The sequence below is a fragment of the Uranotaenia lowii genome, chromosome 3 (genome assembly GCF_029784155.1).
Source record: "Uranotaenia lowii strain MFRU-FL chromosome 3, ASM2978415v1, whole genome shotgun sequence".
NCBI classification, from domain to species: domain Eukaryota; kingdom Metazoa; phylum Arthropoda; class Insecta; order Diptera; family Culicidae; genus Uranotaenia; species Uranotaenia lowii.
Window position 1 is genome coordinate 250277302 of NC_073693.1, and position 21379 is coordinate 250298680.

At 34.4% G+C, this 21379-nt stretch overlaps 1 protein-coding gene across 1 annotated transcript; it reads right to left on the reverse strand.

Moving 5' to 3' along the window:
• Nucleotides 1-14914: 14914 nt before the first annotated feature.
• LOC129757033 (uncharacterized) lies at nt 14915-20946 on the reverse strand. The gene is made up of 2 exons (XM_055754134.1): nt 20703-20946; nt 14915-15717 (listed from the first exon to the last, which is right to left on the reverse strand). Exon 2 carries the CDS (start codon nt 15644-15646, stop codon nt 14942-14944), a length of 705 nt encoding a protein of 234 aa, XP_055610109.1. The 5' UTR covers nt 15647-15717; nt 20703-20946; the 3' UTR covers nt 14915-14941.
• Nucleotides 20947-21379: the final 433 nt, after the last annotated feature.

A 21379-nucleotide genomic window follows, 5' to 3' on the forward strand; every position in this document is an offset into this window, starting at 1 on the left:
TTACCTCGAAATAAAGCTTCGATAGCACAAAGACCGTCCGGTATTCCGAAAGCTCATTAGCCAGAAATCGAACAAAACATCCAAAAATTATGTATTAGTGAATCTGTGCCAAATTTCATCTGAAAGAATTCTTGCTACAATGTTCAATTGCTTAATTTATCAGTTTTTTTCTTGACATTGACTGAAAGGTTTAGCAACGCAAGCAGGGTCAAGAGTAAGATACACATCCTCTGCCGCACTCAATGGAGAGACCTTCCCACAAACATATGTATGAATGTTGTTCTTAGTTTACCAGCCCGGTGCATAAGTGAGAAAAAGTTCATCGGACATGCGGCTTTAGGGCTTCGCAACATACCTATGTATGCCCATGAGAGAAGCATGGTCATGGCTCACAGGTTATGATTGCAGCACCGTCTCATTAATGAATTTCCACGCGATAGTTTCTGCTTTCTTCACAGGCTATCAAAATGTATGGTTGCTTTTGAATATTTTAATGTATTGCTTTCCTTTTTTACCTACTGTCAATGTTTCTCAATATTAAACTTTTATGACATTTTATAAGATAGGTTATCTGTTTCGATATTTCTGAAATTCGGACTCTTGAGAATATCAACCAATTCTGATTTCATAAAGATTCAGAACGACTATCCTATCCTGTAACAAAAAGGAGCAGGACATTTACCATAATTTTACAGGTCGAAAACATGACTACGTGACATTTAATTTTTAGTGTACAACTTTTTTACAGGACATTTGCTGTAATGATAAATGAATCTTCGTTAACTTTCAAGGAAAACAATTAAAAATTACAGGTTTTGTTAATTACAGATGATTTATTCTAAAGGTTACAGTTTTCAGTGACAGGTAATAGTCGAAAAAATTTTCTGTGTAAACTGACTTAAATTAGAAATTTTGAAATTGACAATTAAAATTATAGCCATCATGATAGGTATTCTTTCTTTGTTGTAAACTCAGTTACAAGCTGAATCTGCTAGAGCAGGGGTTTTCAGATGAAAGTGCTCCGCGACGTACGCAACGAAAATCATAAACTACCTTTGAAAAACTCTGATATTTTTTTTATCGTTTCATTTTTATCGAAACATGAGAAAAAAAATCACAGGGCGTTTAGTACGAACAAATAAATTTTGTTTACTTTGTTTTTACTGGCTATACACTCAATGAAAAGGCTGTTCTTGCGCCGTACTTGGCGAGCTACCGATTGGAAAAGCTGGAGAAGTGCATACTATTGCTGAAAACTTAATCAAACCTAATAATAATAATAATAATAATAATAAAACAGTGGAATTGATAAATTCGATTCCCATGTCTGACAACACGGTTTCTCGGCGAATTTGTGACATGGCTGAAGATGTTGAAAGCGATTGAGAGCTTCAAAATTCGACATGCAGATTGACGAATCCACAGATGTAGCAGGACTAGCAATTCTGATGATATTTGTTCGCTATCAAGGTTCTGAATGTTTCGAAGAAGATTCGTTCCTTTGCAAACCGTTGCCAACTTCCACGTCGGAATCTGAAATTTTCAAGCTAAATAATTGATGATTATGTTACGGACAACAATATTCCAAGAAAGATGTATGTTTGGACGGTGCGAAAGCTATAGTTGGAAATACTGCTGGAGTCGTTGCCAAGATCGAAGAAAAGACCAAAAGTTGCGGTAGGAGTCATTACATCTTTCATCGACATGCACTCGCTATGAAGAAACTATCATCATCTTTGAATGAAGTCTTGGACGAAAGCATAAAATAAATCAACTCGACCGAAAAATTCTGGGTTATTCAAGGCGTTGTGCGAAGAGATGGTTAGCCAACATTCCACGCTACTACTTCATAACGAAGTTCGCTGGTTATCTCATAGAAAAACGATGTCTCGCCTGTTTGAATTAAGAATGACTTCAGTCTTTCAATGCAAGATAAAGGAATAACAATCTTCAATTAAAACGGCAAAATCATTACTATCAAGAGAAAAAACAAATTTTGGACAGAATAACTCAAAGCGCAACCCGGACAGCTTTCCGAATTAAAGAAGCATTCAATCAGAAATAATCTTGAAGTTATCATTCGAAAATTTTCAAGAATTATGACAATCACAACACTTTTCGTTGATAAATTTATTTTTGTATTCCTTGTTGTAAACTTCAACTAACAGGACAAAGTGTCTAATGAAGTCATTTTCAATAACAATTACAATGTTTTGCCGCAGGATTTGTTGAACAGCTTCCAGCCAAATTCCACGAGGAATATCATAAAATAAAAAAAAACTAAATCGATGACTTTAAATGCGTGGAACAGCCTATTTTTTGTCAAAGAAACCAGAATCATTAATATCGCAAGAATATGGATGCTTGATAGATATGACATCGGATTCAAAGCTTCAGGAAAGATTCGTATCCAAAAAGTCGTTGGAGGAGTATTGGTGTCACCTGAAAAATAATTCGCAACGAAGACAAATTTAACCAAACTTGTTAAAGCTTGAAAAATCGAAGAAAGGTTATTTGTTCTTTTGAAATCAATAATTTTTGATGGCACGTATTTTATTAATAAAACCAAGACTATTCAAAGAGTAGCCATCCATTACTGATTTTATTGACTACGATGACAAGGCACATTTTGAACGATAAATACTATCAAGTTTCCAAAACTCGGGTTTTTACATTCTTTCAAAAATGTAGGTGCTCCGCCAAAACTTTTGGTTTTAAAAAGTGCTCCGCCGAGCAAATGATCTGAAAACCCCTGTGCTAGAGTAAAATACGATGCGGCAACGTAGGGTACAATAATCGGTCAAATTAACTAAAGATATGAAAAATTTGACCGATTTTGGAATGTCAATGTTTTCAATTTTGTTATTTTGCCATTTTTGTCAATTTTGTAAATTTTTTAATTTTGTCATTTTTTAAATTTAGCAATTCTGTCGTATTTTTTTTTTGTAATTTTTGTCATTTTCATAATTATTCTTTTATTTTAATTCTAATTTTTGGTTTTGGGAAGAATGGCAGCTTGCTGTTAAATTCCTTTGAAAAAATTTCTAATTTCGGGGTCATACCCCTTGGTGAAAACTCTTTTTAAGAATTCAACCTTCAACTTCAAATTTTTTTAAACTGGTTCAGTTGTAAACTAAAACGGTACAAATTTTTAATAATTGAACCAGGCTTTTGAGAATAAGCTTTCACTTGCCTCCTACACAGTTTTCCGACATGATGGCAAATCTGAGTGGGAGTAAAGGCTGTTAGTTTCTCCCTTCGTGTCTATGACTTCATGTATAATGTTATAAATTCGTACATTTTCGTACCTGAAAATTATCAAATTTTCGAAAGTGATTCAAAGTTTTAGAGAAATACACTGCCGGCCAAAAGTTTGGGATCACCCGTTAAAAAACATGCAAATTTTGATCGTTCATATCTCAGCCGTCTTAGGACATATTGCAAATCTTCTGAACTCATTTGAAAGATAATGAGTAATAGCTATTTCGGAGTTATTTTGCCCAGAAATAATGTTTTAGTTTTGCACCTAAAACATAACCTAAAGTTAGAGCATTTTCAAAAAAACGCACTCAATATTCAAAGCCGATCATCTCGCGATAGGGTGGACCAAATTTCAAAATTTGAGTTGCATTAGAATCCTTATTCTATACTTCTCAAAACACAATCAAAAAAATTTGTGCAAAAATTTAAGAATGTACTATTAATTAATAAAATAGACACTTAAGTTATCGTCCAAAAGTTTGGGATCACCCCTAGTATGGTGTATCGACCAGAAGTTTGGGATCATTTTTTCAAAAACATGCAAATTTATCTCATTCATATCTTTCTCATCTAACATCGTATTGCAGATCTGAAGGGTGCATTTGAAAGCTTAGGCATTGTTGTTTTTTCATAAATTCATTAAAAAATTATATTTTAAATCCATAATCATAAAACATTCACAATCATAAGTGTGAATTTTCAAAAAACAATTAATTTCAAGTAAATTGTTTATGGTTATCACTTTAAAAAATAATTTTTGTATGAATTTATGGAAAAACAACAATTCCTAAGGTTTCAAATGCATCCTTCAGATCTGCAATACGATGTTAGATGAGAAAGATATGAATGAGATAAATTTGCATGTTTTTGGCCAATACATCATACTGAGGGGTGATCCCAAACTTTTGGACGATAACTTAAGTGTCTATTCTATTAATTAAAAGTACATTCTTAAATTTTTGCACAAAATTTTTTGATTGTATTTTGAGAAGTATAGAATAAGGATTCTAATGTAACTCAAATTTTGAAATTTGGTCCACCCTATCGCGAGATGATCGGCTTTGAACATTGAGTGCGTTTTTTTGAAAATGCTCTAACTTTAGGTTAAGTTTTAGGTGCAAAACTAAAACATTATTTCTGGGCAAAATACCTCCGAAATAGCTATTGCTCATTATCTTTCAAATGAGATCAGAAGATTTGCAATATGTCCTAAGACGGCTGAGATATGAACGATCAAAATTTGCATGTTTTTAGGCGGGTGATCCCAAACTTTTGGCCGGCAGTGTATGAGATTATCAAAGAAAGAAAGAACATAAGCCGTAAATATCATGACGTTTTCGAAAAAGGCTCACCGACAAATCGAATCGAAACGGGAGCAAAGCTATTCGAAATACTAGTATGTGTTGTGAGCCTACTTGGTTGAATAATTCTATCGAATCAAAGCAATCGAGAGATTCCTTTTGATTCAGTATTCGAAATTGCCTATTTGATATCGGATTAGATTAATTTCGAATTTAAGCTAGATGTCCTTGAAATGAGCTAGGATCTTTAACCTTAAGCATACCATACTTTCTACTATACGTAGCACTTAGCCGCACGGCTGGGCAATTCTGGATGATTTTTTGAAAAACTTGTTAAGCTAAAGGACCAACCTGAACAGAATCTAGGCATTATTCTCAACGAAACAAGATGAAAAAGAAAGAAAATTACTAGAAATTTAAAGTTGTTATCGAGTTATAGCTGCTGCAGAAATGTATTAAAATCCTATCTAAGGATTAAACAAAAACTGATGTTCATTTTTAAATTAACTCTAAAAGATCATCTGTGAACGCAAATTCTAATTTTTTTTAAAGATAAATTTGAGTTTTTTATTCGATTTAGCAAATAATCTGAATGAACCCGGGTAAAATCCGGAAAGTTTTGAAAAATATCTGAGCATCCCGGTCAGATTTGACTGTTGGGGATTTTTTTTTATTATCTGACGGGTTTGCGCCGGGGGTCTTCAGATTTTCCCCAAAATTGAAAATTTGGTTCATTTTGGCGACTTAAAAACACATGTATTTTTTCAGATTTCTATCATTTTTATTTTTTGAGTTAGCTTCGGTTAGATTTTTTTGTCAATAAAAAATAACCATTTTTCAAAGCTTCATAACTCTGTTATTTTTCAACGGAAATTATAAAATAGCACATCAAATTGCATTGAAATTTTATCAGCTTTCCAAATAAAATAGCTGGAAAAAAATAAATAAAGACCTTCAACATGAAAAGTTGTAAATAAACTTTAAATGGCGTCTAAAAGTACCGGCTGCACCACCGAATATTTTGCAAAAAATACCATTGAATAGCTCAATTTATGATGCAACTTTCATCTGAAGACACCAAAGTGGGCCATCAACTCCTTGAAGAGTTATGAAAGAAATAATGGCAACAAATCTCTTTTTTTGCATCGAAAACAAACAATGGTCGAACAATTGCACTAACATATGGAGTGAGCGCGTACTTCTAACAACATGGAAACAAAAGAACTTTTCAAAGCAGGTAAAAAACACTATTTTTTGGGCTTTGTAGACTGCCCCTACTCGCATAACAGTCCCATATGAATTTTCGTCATTTTAGGTCAACATAGGGATTCAAAATAAAACACTAAAAAAAGAAGGTTTTGTTCTACAAATTTCGATAAAAATATCAATTTGTGGCTGTCCTATATGAAATATACCCGAATAACAGTTCCATGAAATACCACGGATTTGGTTACTTTTCAATGCTTCTTTCCGCGAAATAGTCTTTGATTTATTGCGTTGAATCATTTAAAACAAATTTAACTCACTTAATGTCGAATGATGCACACGAGTTTTCGAAGGCAGGTCTGACTTCCTTAGGAATGACTTCCTGAGCGAAAAACTATCGGATGGAATCAAAAATCGTAAAAAGATTCAACTTACAATGTGGAATTTACGATATTTTGTATGTTTCTTTTTCTGACAATTGCATTTAGAAGTTCAAAAATGATCAAATTTAAGTCTTAGAAAGTAGCTTGGTGAAAAAAAAAATTCTGTATGGGACTGTTATGCGAGTAGATTTGAAAAAGGTTTCAAATATGGTCGATTAACTCCATAATGAACACATAATGAATAAAAATGGTGCTCTCGACCTTACCAATAACTTAATTTCGAAAATTTCAGGTCTTACGATTTATTATGACAACCTAGAAACGATTTCACAATTTAAGAATGTATTCCAAAACAGGAAAAGCTGATTTTCTCGCTTACTTGTTTTTGCATATGGGACTGTTATGAAAGTAGGGGCGGTAGAGTGTTGCAGCTAAACTGACTTCATGTTATATCCAAAAATCTAATAACGTATTCGTTTATATCCAGTTTTGCACCAGGTCACAACAAGTTTTGCAAATTTTGCTGTCATTTTTAGAAGTTTATGCGCTCAGTTTTGAATCCGTGATTCCCCAGATTTGATTTAAAATGGACGGTGGAACACTGAAGATTCGTTTGATCGAGGTAGCAAAACACGGACGACAAATTATGTTCGTTCTAGTATGGTAAACCTCAAAACTGGGCGAATGGAGAAAACGAATACGGTAAAAGTATCATATTTTCAATGTCATATCACCTACAATGGGAATGATGCTGTTTACATCCTGGGCTGACCATACTGAGCTCTTCGATTATTTCTACATTTGTGCCACACTCTTTGTTAATGATCAATGGGAAAGGATTTTGGTGTCCCAGTGCTTAGCTCCCGATATAAAAACTATGTAAAGCACGTCTATATTTCATTTTTTTAATCACATTTTTGTGATCCCAAACACAGGGACTGAACCTTCTACTATTGGCATTGATTATGCTTCACAATGATCTTTGATCGAAAAGTTAATAAGTTATATAGCATATGACCAAGTTGTAAAAGCAACATTTCCATTATTTGTTATATCACATTAACAATACGATACTAAGAATTTTGGTTAAAATTTTAAGTCAGTTATGATGCAAATACTCTACAAAGCACGAAAAAGCAGTGCTTTTTACCTGCTTTGGTAAGTTCTTTTGTTTCCATGTTGTTAGAAGTGCGCGCTAACTTCATATGTGTGTGCAGTTGTTCGACCATTGTTTGTTTTCGTCGAAAAAAAAGAGATTTATCGTCATTATTTCTTTCATAACTCTTCAAGGAGTTGATGGCCCAATTTGGTGTCTTCAGATGAAAGTTGCATCATAAATTGAGCTATTCAATGGTATTTTTTGCAAAATATTCGGTGGTGCAGCCGGTACTTTTAGACGCCATTTAAAGTTTATTTACAACTTTTCATGTTGAAGGTCTTTATTTATTTTTTTCCAGCTATTTTATTTGGAAAGCTGATAAAATTTCAATGCAATTTGATGTGCTATTTTATAATTTCCGTTGAAAAATAACAGAGTTATGTAGCTTTGAAAAATGGTTATTTTTTATTGACAAAAAAATCTAACCGAAGCTAACTCAAAAAATAAAAATGTTAGAAATCTGAAAAAATACATGTGTTTTTAAGTCGCAAAAATGAACCAAATTTTCAATTTTGGGGAAAATCTGAAGACCCCCGGCGCAAATTGTCAGATAATAAAAAAAAATCCCCTGTTCTCGTTTTTTTTTTGTTGGACTTATGGGTAAGCCTGAATATATCAAGAAAATCTGGAATAAACGATAATCAGCTTTCACCTGCAATGTTTCACTGTAACCCTAAGTTTTTGAAGATTTTGTAGCTTTTTCAACATTACTTTTAAATATTTTATAAATTATCCAACATCAATTGAAGAAATTCACAAGTTTGTTATTGTATAAAATTTTAAAAAATAATATTCGACCGAATACTTAGCTCAACAATTCGGCCAACCGAATATTCGGTACATCTCTAATTGTTATCTAAATATTGAAAATGCATATGAGCTTCTGAAAGGATGTATCGATTTTGGAATAAAATGCAAATCAAACACAACTTTCCATTTCTAACTTCTAAAGATGATGCAAACCGAAAATCTAGAATCTAGGATACGAAATAAGAAAACAAAAGTACAATTTGGATTTCAGTAATATGGAACCAGAACCTCCGAAATGAGTTTGATCATATTCTTAATTCAACAATTAGAAATGAATTTCTATCACCAAATAAGAAAATTGTGAAAAACTGTAGCAGGATTCAAACTTGCACCTAGATTTTGAGGAATTTTGACACAATAAATTTAATGATACAGACAGTAAAGGAAATTTACACCGGTTTTACAGAAATAATTACAATAACGCTGCAAAAATACATTTTTGTGAAAGAATATATCTACACAGCAAGAAAAAATCGTGTAAATTTAGATCGAAAACGATGCACGAAAACGGAACATCGATTTTGATGTAAAATTCTATCACGGTTTATTTTTTTCAAGGATGTAATTTTTGACGCGTGTAAATTTAGATTGAAGTCAATGCACGAGATCGGATCACAAAAGCCGTCGTGTGAAAATACACAGGGATGTAAATTTTTAAATTTATTATCGTAATTATTGATATTTTTGCTAAATATTCAGGTTTTTGCTTTTGTCTTATAATAAATACGTCCACATGTATTATTTTTAATTCACATTTATTTACAAAACTGAAAATTAAAACACCATCACGGAAAGCGTCAAGCTGGAATTGTTGTTGCATCCGATGATTCCCTGCACGAGGATGATTTTACAGATCAGCGTCATCAGTATGCTTGAATGGTTCCGGAACATCATGATCTTTCAGTCAGCACTTGGACACTTGAATTGATCTGACAAAAGTTTCTCCGGAGAATAACTGTCCGGATATCAGCCTCTGCGAAAAAATCTGACCTTGCTGTAATGGAGAAAAAACTAGTCAGTTTCAACCGCATTCTTCTTTTCACGTATACTTAAGACTTTAAAAGACTCTAGAAGTGCTGCTGTAGGTAGTTACGCCTTTGATCGACTCGTTTCCGAATAATTTTTCGACTTGTTTACTTTGTGCGCAAACTTACGAAATATAAAAAAGCAGAAGTTAAATATTTGCATTCAATTTTAAATCAAACAGATCTAATTTTACACTGTTTGTGACATAAAATTCATTGACCGGTTGATTTTTGCATGACGTAATGTAAAATTACATCAAAACAGTTTATTTCTATCCTATTTTCGAAAAAAGTCTAATATTACATCAAAAGGAGTTTAAAATTACATCTTTTTGCAATTACACTCAAGAAAAAATAGATCACTCATCTTTTAGATTGCGTGTACTTTTAGAAATTTTTTGCTGTGTAGATATATGTGCAACATAAATATGAATAACATCCAATAGATGGAATTTTTTTCTGAAGCGTGTGTTTCGATTTTTTGTTTCAACTTCGAGTGACAAACGAAGAAATCGATATTTTTTCCAGCCTAATTGAAAAAAAAAATAGAATTTACAGTTGATTAACAGTTGAATTTAAGAGGGGTCAGTGAACATTCAGTGCAACTTGAAATTTTACAAGGAAGGGGCGATGAACTTAAAAATTTGACGATAATGAAATATCTAATATCAATTTCCATTATTTCTACCACACTATTTGACATTAACGGGATGAAAACCCCAATAGGTTTGAAATGCATTAAAAAGAAAAGTAAACTTTTTGACATAAAAAAACGCTAATGAGTTACGGAACTGCCTTTTAGCATACACAACATTTTGAAGCCAAAATTTCACAATTGCGACTTTCTCGAAGCAACGACTAGTAAAAAAACTGAGTCAAATAGTTCTAGAAAATCGAATCCAGGTGAGGAATATACGCAACTGGCTAATGTAGATTGATGGTATCAGCATCAATTAGCGCTGGCCACCAATTCTTAAAGTGGTTCGACAATTGCAAAAAAAAAAGGAAAAGAAAAGGAAAAATTTACAAACTACAGCGCTAAAAAATCGTTTTAATATGGTGAAAATGTAAAAGCATGCATGACAAAAATGTTTTAATAAATTAAGAAGGATGGTTCATTGACTCTTTGTTCATAGTTTTTTTTTCTATGTTAACCTACTTCCATATGCACTTCTTGTAAATAACTGAAATTTAATGACCTCAGGCCAAGCTGTTGATGAAAGCATAATTTGAGTTTTGTAACAAACTGCTGGTTAGAAATTAAGGTCAGTAAAACATGTTCTAACTCGGTAACTGTGGTGTTAAACCTTAAAAACTAGTTCTGTGATTCACGCAATACGCCTCAATCAGCCTTATTTGCTTGGACCATAAAATTATCTCCTATACTGAATTACAGAGTGTGTGGTATGTAAATGTAGGATTAACTCTATTACCTCACTTGTGCCACCGTAGCAATTTTTATGCTTGCTGCAACGCGCCTTGATGGACCGTTCTGAGCCATTATTGCCTTCGTAGTTGGAATTGTTCAACATAACGTTGTTGTTAGAATTGGCAAATTTTCTACGCTTGACAAACATATCTGCACTTTCAATCTCTGCTCACACTCTAGAGCTTCACCGATTTGATAATCAACCAGAGAAAAACACCAACAGTCGTTTGCAGAAGACCACAAAAGCAGGATTCGGTTTTTTTTGCTTCTCTCAGAGGCGATCTTTATGCCACGAAGAAATGATTATGCACATTCCTCGAAAACCAAATGAGAATAGGCAGGTAGGTACACTTCTGAAGATGGGCTTCACAGTTGATAGTTCGTGGAACAAACTCAACTCTCACTTTTATCACTGGCTGGACTGATTCCACACTTCAGCGCTCAAGCCGTCACTCGAAATGACCAACAAGAGCAACACTTCAGTAAAAGCTGAGCAATTCAATCGGCGGCTTCCGCGATGCCGGCTTGAATCTACCATAAGTATACTTGAGGCACCCTTCGTTTAACTTTGCGAGTACCACACTATGCTGGGATATATGCTGCGCTTGGCTTATTATGAAACACTATTTTTGCATAACACCATCCGGGCAAAGATGAAAAGTCAAAATACTTAACAAAATATCGCACACCAGCCAGCGAAATTCACTGTAATCACTATCCGGACAAGCAACAACTATTGAACCTTGTGTACGATTAGGAGGGCTGCGAGTATGAACGCCACATCTGACTGAATAACGAAGACGACGCGTGGTGACGATGATGCGCGGACGCCTCGCTCGCTAAGGGAGTAGAGTAGTGAACTTTCCAAATGGAGCCTCGGCCAACGACTAAACTCATTCGCGCCACTAGAAGACGGTTTTAATCGTGCGGCGCGGCGCCGTCATTGCCGGATTCGAGTCTCCGTCAAGTCAAGGGATTTTGTTGTTGCAAGCACACATTCAATGACTACTCTTGAAGCTTTTCTACGTTTCTTCAGTAAGAAAGTCAAAGCACTTGTTGGCACACAAATCCTTTATTTTTAGTTGAAACCATAACTCGTTGAACGGTGTGATTTAACATGTAACGTAATCTGGTACTGCATAGTATCGGATATAATGTGAACAATACAACCTCTATTGGAACAAATCTTAACTTCAGAATTATCGAAAACATTCTTATCGATGGGCTACACGACATTTCCCGGTCTTCAAACACCAGATTGATGCTTTCTATTATCAAGTAACTGTGCTTTAGTGCAAAACGAAATTTAACCGTCAATGGCCATTGCATTTTTATTAAATTTTTCAAGAACACTAATAGGTATGTGATCGAGCTGAAAGCTGTAGCTTTAGATTCAATGTTAATAAAAAGCAGTGTACTGGCACCAAAAAAAAAATTTTTTTTTGCTAGCGAATTCGCTAAATTTTTAGTGAGCTAGTGGATAGGAAAATTCCGTTAATTTTGAAGGTCCGCTAACTAGAAGCCGTTAAATCATTCTTAAGGAATCACCAGAACTTAAAACAATTCTATGTTGCCCCATTTCAAAAGTTTTTTTTATTAGAAATGAATCTAGCAATCAGCAATCGGTTTTCAAATTGCTGGACTTTCCAGCAATTGATCCAGTTTGCTGGAAAATCAGCAATCGAGTTGTCATTTTGGAGTTTGTTTTTGTTTTGTACGCTCAAGAAAGGTCAAGAAAGGTCAAGTCAAGGGTAAGTTTTTATTGTACAGGTAGATATTCCATAGAAGATACTAATCAAAACTTTTTTTACAGGTGGCGGATGATCAACATTTTGGCACAAAGCGGCCACGCCAGAGACGGCGTTAGAAAGTTGTGAAAAAAAAGTTTTTTTTTGGAAAATAAATTAATCCCTTATTGAAAATGGGAGAAAATAATTGTTTTTATTGCTTATTATATGCACAGCCAATATTAAACTTTAATTTTGAATTGAAATATAAATTTCATACTAAATACTGCCGGTTGTGTTGAAAGAAATAGCTGGTTTCCAGCAATCTGGATTGCTGATTTTCCAGCAATTTGAATTGCTGGAAACCAGCATTAACGTTTGCTGTTTTTTTCCAGCAATTCAAATTGCTGGAAATTTTGCTATAAAGTCAGCGGGACAAAAACCAGCAAAATGTTGCTGGTTTCCAGCAAAAAAAAATTTGCTGTGTATGTATGAGTAAAAGTAAGATTATCATAGAAATCTGTAAAATTATTTTTCAAGCTCAATCAAGACGGCTTCTATCGCCCATTGCATAGTGGTCCAGAAGGGCAAAAATTGGATTTCTTTTCCTAGCGTCTTTGTATTTCATTTTAGCTCTTAAATGTCTTCAAAACATTTGTTCCTTCAAACATGCTTCATAACTTGAAAGCATAAAACATTATGAAAAGCCTACTATGAAAAAATTGAAAATTTTAACTTCATTTTGTTCTGCAAAGTTGTAGAATACGCAAAAATATTAATTCTGTTGAAAACACTAAAACTCTATCCTGTTCAGAACAGACTTATAGAGTTTTTTTTTTATTTATAGTTACTTAAAAGTTTTTTAAAGTAGTTTTTTAAACGTTATATGAATATTTACATGAATAACATGTTCTAAACATTTGTTGTGACATTCAAATCATACGTTTTGCACAATATTTTAAAATTCTTGAACTTCATGAACGTTTTTTGCAAAAACGTGCAAGTTCTCAAAACTAATTAATCACATTGAAGCTTGAACCAAGTGCAACAAATTGGTGTTGGCGCCATTTGTCTCCACGCGCTCATGTTTGAATACAACAAGCCTCTATTTGATGTGTGTTTGCGTGTTTCCATACAAAAATTGATTTCCGTGCTACGCAAAATTGAAAACATTTGGGCTGAAATTGGTGATAACGAAGCTAATTTTTGACAGATCGTGTGCGTGCAAGAAAATGTAAACAAACGAGTGGAAATACTTGTTTATAATAAATCATTATTTTCTCTGATTTGGTAGCGATTAACAAAAAAAGATAAACACAAACTTAAAGTAAAATGTTTAGAGATTATTGTGAGCCATAGGAGAAAATGTGTATGTGCCGAGAAGCATCGTAAATCGACAACAAAAAAGGGTCATTTTTTACTATCCCAAAGACCTCTCGGAGTATTTAACATATTTTTGAAGGATAACTCAAGCCAAATGTACATTTATAATTGTATTTTATTTAAAGAGAAGTCAATTAACATTTCTTCAAAATTTGGAAAAGCGCAGGACAGTCTTCTGGCATTCTCGCAACATGTCCTGCCCAGCGTATCCAACCAGTCTTCACCACTTTCTGGATACTGGGTTCGCCGTAGAGTCACGCGAGCTCGTGGTTCATCCTTCGCCTCCACACTCCGTTCTCCTGTACGCCGCCAAAGATGGTTCTTAACACTCGTCGCTCGAATACTCCGAGCGTACGCAGGTCCTCCTCGAGCAATACCCATGTCTCGTGCCCATAAGAGAACAACCGATCTAATGCAGTGTAATGTATACATATGCAAATTTTCGTGACGTTCAGGCCTAGGATCAATTTTAGCCTGCAGCGCATGACATTTTAGAGGTTTTGAATTTCCCATACAAATTTGGGGCAGTCTACTGTAGGGGCATAATGAGAACCCCCTTGGGACAGTATAGACCATTAATTGGGGCACGGTGAGCGTTTTCTGCCGTAGAATCTAGCAGTGAATTCTACTCGATGAAGTCAACTGAATTATACAGCTACAGCTTGAATTGTTCTATTTGACGATTTTGCCTATTGCTAAGGTGTCGGAGAGTTAATCAGAGGACTCGAGTTCGATTCCTAGTCGTGGCATTTTTTTTTTTTCATTTACCAATCATGATCGATGCATTTTGCACTGAACGGTGAATCTTAGATCCATCAAACAAAGCAATAACAAAATAATGTATGTCTGTTTGTAGGATACAAACAATCACACACATTCATAAATTATGTTCCTGCTGCTTTGTTTGGCGGATGATGCTACTAGCCGTATTATGCAACAATCGAAGTAATCGGAAGAACGGTAAATGAAAAAAACATCGCCTCGACCAGGAATCGAACTCGAGTCTTCTGATTACCTCTCCGACGCCTTACCAATAGACTAAATCGTCAGATGTAAACTAGTGCTGCTAGATCCTACGGCAGAAAATGCTCCTCGTGCTCTGATCGATGATGCTCTGTACGCCCCGAGTCAACAAGTTAAAGTAATAAAATTGATTATAGTGAAAAACCAAAAATTTAATGATGGTGAAAATTGAGGAACAATGCGTACATCACGTTGGAGTGCGTACATTTTATTTTATTTACATAGTATTCCGTCTTACGACATAACTTGACGAACATAATTCCTAAAATTCACTCGGTCCATGGCGACCGTTCTCCAATTCCTCGGGCACCCCACGTTCGCCAGATCACGCTCCACTTGGTCTAACCACCTCGCTCGTTGCGCCCCCGCTCGTCTTGTTCCTACCGGATTCGTGGCGAACACCTGTTTTGCAGGACAGTCATCCGGCATTCTCGCAACATGTCCCGCCCAGCGTATCCGGCCAGCCTTCACCACCTTCTGGATACTGGGTTCGCCGTAGAGTCGCGCGAGCTCGTGGTTCATCCTTCGCCTCCACATTCCGTTCTCCTGTACGCCGCCAAAGATGGTTCTTAACACTCGTCGCTCGAATACTCCGAGTGTACGCAGGTCCTCCTCGAGCAATATCCATGTCTCGTGCCCGTAGAGAACAACCGGTCTAATAAGCGTCGTATACAGGTTACACTTCGTGCGAGGGCCAAGTCTTCTCGACCGCAGTTGCTTGTGGAGTCCATAGTAGGCACGACTTCCGCTGATAATTCGCCTCCGGATCTCACGGCTGGTGTCATTGTCTGCGGTCACCAGCGAGCCGAGATAGACAAAGTCTTCGACTATCTCGAGCTCGTCGCCGTCGATCGTGACCTTGTTATTACTGGACAAGCGGGTTCGGTCGGTCTCGGATCCGCAGGCCAGCATGTACTTCGTCTTGGACGTATTAATCATCAACCCAATCCTTCCTGCTTCGCGTTTCAGTTTGCAGTAGATCTCCTCCACCGCCGCAGATGATCTGCCGACTATATCAATGTCATCGGCAAAGCAAATAATAAGGAGTGCGTACATAAAAGATCAAGATGATTTAACGATCATAAGAGCTTATTTTCAGGTGCTCAAGAATTATAATACAGTGAAAACCCGATTTTATCACCCCCATGATGAATTTTCGAGTGATAAATCGGGGAGAGTGATAAAATCGGGAGATTTTGAAAAAAATGATTTTAATCCGTCATTATCTAATAAATTACTGCAAAAAACGTATATTATCCCAAGAAAACAGTGTAGAGGTTTTGTAGTAGATATTCCTTTTTTTGACATAGGTCCTTTTTACATCAAAACATCATACAATATTGGTTTTACGCATCTTTAAACACCTTGTTTTGACCGGGGTTATCAGAAAAATTAAATAATCTTTAATGGTTCAAATCCTTATGATCGAATTATTTCTTTTGGTTATAATTTAGTGAAGATAAGATTCAAAGCTTCCGTTTAAATAAAAATTAAAAAAAAAATAATGTGCCTGTCACATATTTCGCCTCTAAAAATGCCTGGATGACTCGAACGATTTAAAAAAAACTGGTTCCTCCAGGACTTCGTACCAGCAGTATGCAAATTATATCAGGTGAAATGTCTATTCCTCCTAAAGTTGTGTTGTTACTGGATAATTGCTAAGCACATCATATGAATGATGAGCTAAAAGGAGATGATGGTTTGATAACTGTTTTTTATGCCTCCAAATGTGACTGCAGTGATTCAACCCATGGGCCAGAATGTTAATCAGAACTGTTAACTAAAATATCGTCAAAAATTTTTGCTACATGTCATGGCTCGCGAAATCGATATCGGTCAAAACTTAAAGAGCATAACGTTGAGGGATTTTTGTTTCTAGATGCACGATGCTTGGAGTGAAATAAAGCGTACAGTAATCCAGTAGTCATGGAAGAAAATTGGAATTATTTAAATAACAAACTCGTTCACGAAGATGTTGTTCACTTGATACATTTGATTGATGTTAACAACCGCGATGAAACTATTTTGCCACAGGACCCTGAGGAGAGATATGTAAATAAAGCTTTTACGGATGAAGAAATTCTAAACATGACGCTGGATGATCAGTCAGCATTAAACGAGCCCCTCGAATCATTGGAGCTATAAAAATTGCGGATGTAGCACCAGACTCAGAATCAGCGGCATCTACCCCAAATGATTCATGTGAAATTTCAAGAAACATAATTGATGTTGAAGCAGTACGTATGTTGGACAACATAGTTGATTGGGCTGATGCTTCAGATCTCTCTATAGATGATGTCATCTTCATGCAACGTTTCAGAGAGATTGCTTTGAAGAAAGCTCAAACAAATAAAACACAGCTTTAAGATTACTTGAATGTGTTCTTTTATACCATTATATTTAGCTATAATTGTATTCAACAACTTTGAATTAGTTCAAAATTGTAATAACAAAAAACCTGTTTAAAACTTGACTTTTTTGTATGAAAATCTGGATGCGTCTCTGATCAATCATCTTCACTTTCAATATCGATGTAATCATCCATCAGTTTTGTCCTTTCAGAATGATTTAAACCCTAAGATGTTCAACGGAAATGAAAAAGGCGATATTTAGTATTTTTGCGTTGAATAAAAAATGATGACAAAATCGGGTGAAAAAATGAGACAAAATCGGGGGTAGACAAAATCGGGGGCAGACAAAATCGGTGTGTGACAAAATCGGGTTTTCACTGTATTTATGTAATTTGGTTTTTTGTAAGTTTCAGCAAAGATGATGAGGAGATTCTTTTTTTTTTTGCTGAAAAATTAATACTAAATATAGGAAGTACAAAACTTATCCTCATGAAAAATTATTAAAGAAAATACGTACTTTTGTAGAAAAGAAGAGTGCTTACTATGCCCCGGGTGCTCGTAATGCCCTTATCTCCCCTAGAGTTTTTATATTACATACAAGAATATTATAAAAAAAAAAATGTAAAAAATCATGAGAATAAATGTTTGAATGAATGAAATTTTAAAGTAAACAACCGCGTGATGCAAAACAATAATGTTCCAGTAGATGGAAAAGAGATTTATAAGGTGTCACTTTTATTTGAAATTTTTGGCATTTTACCCCAGATAGGTAACTGATATGAAAAAAAAAAAAAAAAAAAAAAAAAATATATATATATATATATATATATATATATATATATATATATATATATATATATATATATATATATATATATATATATATATATATATATATATATATATATATATATATATATATATATATATATATATATATATATATATATATATATAAAGAAAATTGAGGATTTTTCGAAACATCTTTATACATTAAAAGTGTAAGTATAAGATAATAAAATCAAAATAAAGCTTGTAGGTGATATGTGATATCAGCCAAATCGTCATACTGGGTAAAGTTATTAACGCCATCGAAAAATGTTAAAATTTGTACATTTTTCATGATTTCATGAGAATCTAAAACTTAAAAAAAACTAGCTTAAGAGTATTTTTGTAGATGTTGGAAAGAATTAGAGAAACATGAGGTATCAAAGAACGAAAGAACATAAGCCGTTAATATCATGAATTTTTCGAAAAAGATACAACGGCTCACCGGCAGGACTTGAACCTGCAATCTCCGCAAGCGAAAATATCAGCCAAGTAAATTCTCAACATACACAAAGTTGGTATTTTTCAAAATGCGTGTTCATTTTTTAAATGAATAGAAATGAAAAAATTCATTTCGCCAATAACTCAAAAAAACGATATAAGTTGGTTTTGTAACATAGTGGAATCGATGGGGAATAGTTAAAAGATTAATTTTGAACTGGTCTCAGTGTTCATACCTCTAGAAATGTTTTAAATTCGATTCCCTCGATTTTCTCTGCGGAAGTTTTCTTATCTTGGGAGAATTGAAATAAAAACAGTTTTTAACACTAAGACCGTTTCAAAACTTAGACTTCTATTCCCCATCGATTCCATCATTTTATAAAGCCAATATACATATGTTTCGCTTTTTTAACTTATAGACCAAATAAGATTTTTTATTCTCATTTTCACCTGAGGTGTACCGCAATCTTTAGGGAAAAAACGGCTGTTTAAAATAAATAAAAAAGTGAAAAACACAAAAACTTTAGTTTCAGATCCTGCCTGGAGTAATGTCTGGTTTACACTTCTCGTGAAAATGAACGTGAAAATCTTATTTTGTCAAAAACTCAAGAACGCGACTCAACTAGCTATGTAACATGGTGAAATCGACTTGTTGTTTACAGCCTTCTAGAATTCTTTTTATTCCGATTCCCCCGGTTTTCACCACGGAATTTTCATCATGGCGGGGGAATCGAAATTGAAACATTTCTAGGGGAGTTTAAACAACAAGATGATTTTCAATCTTTCTTCGGATTTTCAGCGATTCTACTATGTTAAAAAATCTAGTTTAGTCACGTTGTTTAGCTATTGACGAAATCAAAATTTTCACGTTCATTTTGACGAGAAATGTTAATGGGCGCTAGCCTATCCGCTAGACCACATCAGCGCTACCCAATTTGATACAACAAATTGTTATTATTTACATGTTAATATGTCTAGCAGCTTTATTATGATTGAAAATCCCTAGAAGCTGTAGGTGGATCAGGTCGTTATTAACTAAACTCATACGAGTGGGAAACGCCTGCAACAGTTATCTGAAGGACAGTAGATCGGTATTTCCTGGGACTGTAGTAGGACTATCGTATCGTATGTAGACTGTCGTTTGCAAAACAATGATGAAGCAAACCGCACAGTTGGTATCGCAATGAAGAAGTTTAAAGATTCAACAGAACGCACAAAAAATTAATATTTATTGGACATATTCAGAGTTTTCATGAGTTAATGTGTTTAATAAAATAAAATTGTCTGGAAAACGTCCAAATTCAAACGACAGAAAAAAATACCGACATCTTTCACAATTGAGAAAAAATATCCTACAACACTACAAGTAGGCTGTCATTCCCTGTAATAAAAAAGTGACTATGTTGACAATCATAAAGTTTGTAGAACAAGCATGATGCAGAAAAGATATCAGAAAGAAAAATAAAAACAAAAGCTATTTCAATGTGTGTCGTTTGCTTTTCTTTTATATCACAGAGCTTAATGGGGGCAAATTTTGAGAATGCTTGAAGCTTATTCGGCAGTTAAAATATATTGCGCTTCACAACATCCACGGTTATTTTACTGCAAGCCGTTCTGTTTCTTATCAAATTAAAACACAAGAGTGTTAGTTTGGTAATATTTGCATAAGCTTTTATCACAGAGAATGGAGAAAACGTTACCATTTGAATTGATTTCAGCTGTCTTATTTTTGAATGAACTCAACAAAAACTAACGTTAAGAGCTAAATCGTTGTGTTAGGCTTTAAATTGTTTCAATTTGGAAAAGTTGATGTTGGAATTATCAATCTAACGTTCATTAAATTTCACCTTCGGGTTTATTCAATCAATTTAAAAAATAAATCAGGTGATTATTTACAAATTTTCAGCAGAATTTAAATTACGTTTGCAATATCATTTAGTAGTACTGTAGTAGTAAATTAGTGCTAACGCGGCTTACTGAGAAAAATTTGGAGCTTATTAATCTCAGCCATGTTTACCTACAAACATAGGCTAAGTATGCGTGTGAACGGTGTTAACCGTCTTTCGAATCATTCAAACGGTACTAACTAAGAACGGAAAATGATAAATTTATTAGCCGCTAACGAAGAATAATTGAAAGAGCCGATAGTGAGTACATTGCGCAAACTTAAATTTCACATACGGTAGCATATTGTACAATGTTGATGCGACGTGTTGCCACGTTAACACTAATGGGTGGAGATTTTATAGCTAGCATCTAATGCCTGGCTGAATGATTCTATTATGATTGAAAAATTCTAATGTATTCTCTCGCATACGGATTGACGCTAAATTTGTTCAATAATGCTCCGGAAATTAAAATTATCATTGACTTACAGTTTTCTGCTTTTTCGATCCTTCGCCGATATCCATTTTATCTTATTCTCTATTATCAAAAATCACTAGTTTTGTATTCCCGTCAGCTAAACACTGCATGCATATGACTATTCACCAAGCGCCTGAAGCTAAACACTTACTAATACGCGAAAGAAACTGCAAAATTTTCATTTAAACGAATAGAAAATCATCCGTGTTCCTCGCTCGATATCGCACCGAACCGATTTTGTAAACAAAACGCAAATCAGCCATCTGACATACACCGAAGGAAATCACCATTTCACTTTGACAAGAATAGACATATTGCAATAAACTGTTAGTACGTGTATTATTTGCACTTTCTGAACTTAACAGCATTTAAAAAGAAAATATTTAAATTCCGAATTATTAAGCTATATATAATTAACTAATCATGAAAAAATTTAGTGAAAATATATTTAGTGCCCGCGGGCTTCAACTATATTTGTTGAAAGTTTTTATGATTATAGTTGTTAGAGTTGTTTCGATTACGTGTATGAACCAATATAAACAAAATTGAGTTATTGGCGATTGGTAGGTAAAAAACTTAGTTTCATTTGAACAATAAATAATTTCTACAAAATGATTTGAATTTAGGACGTACCACAGAGACCGTACAACCACATTCACAGGAGAAGGTATTTGGAAATGGTCCACTT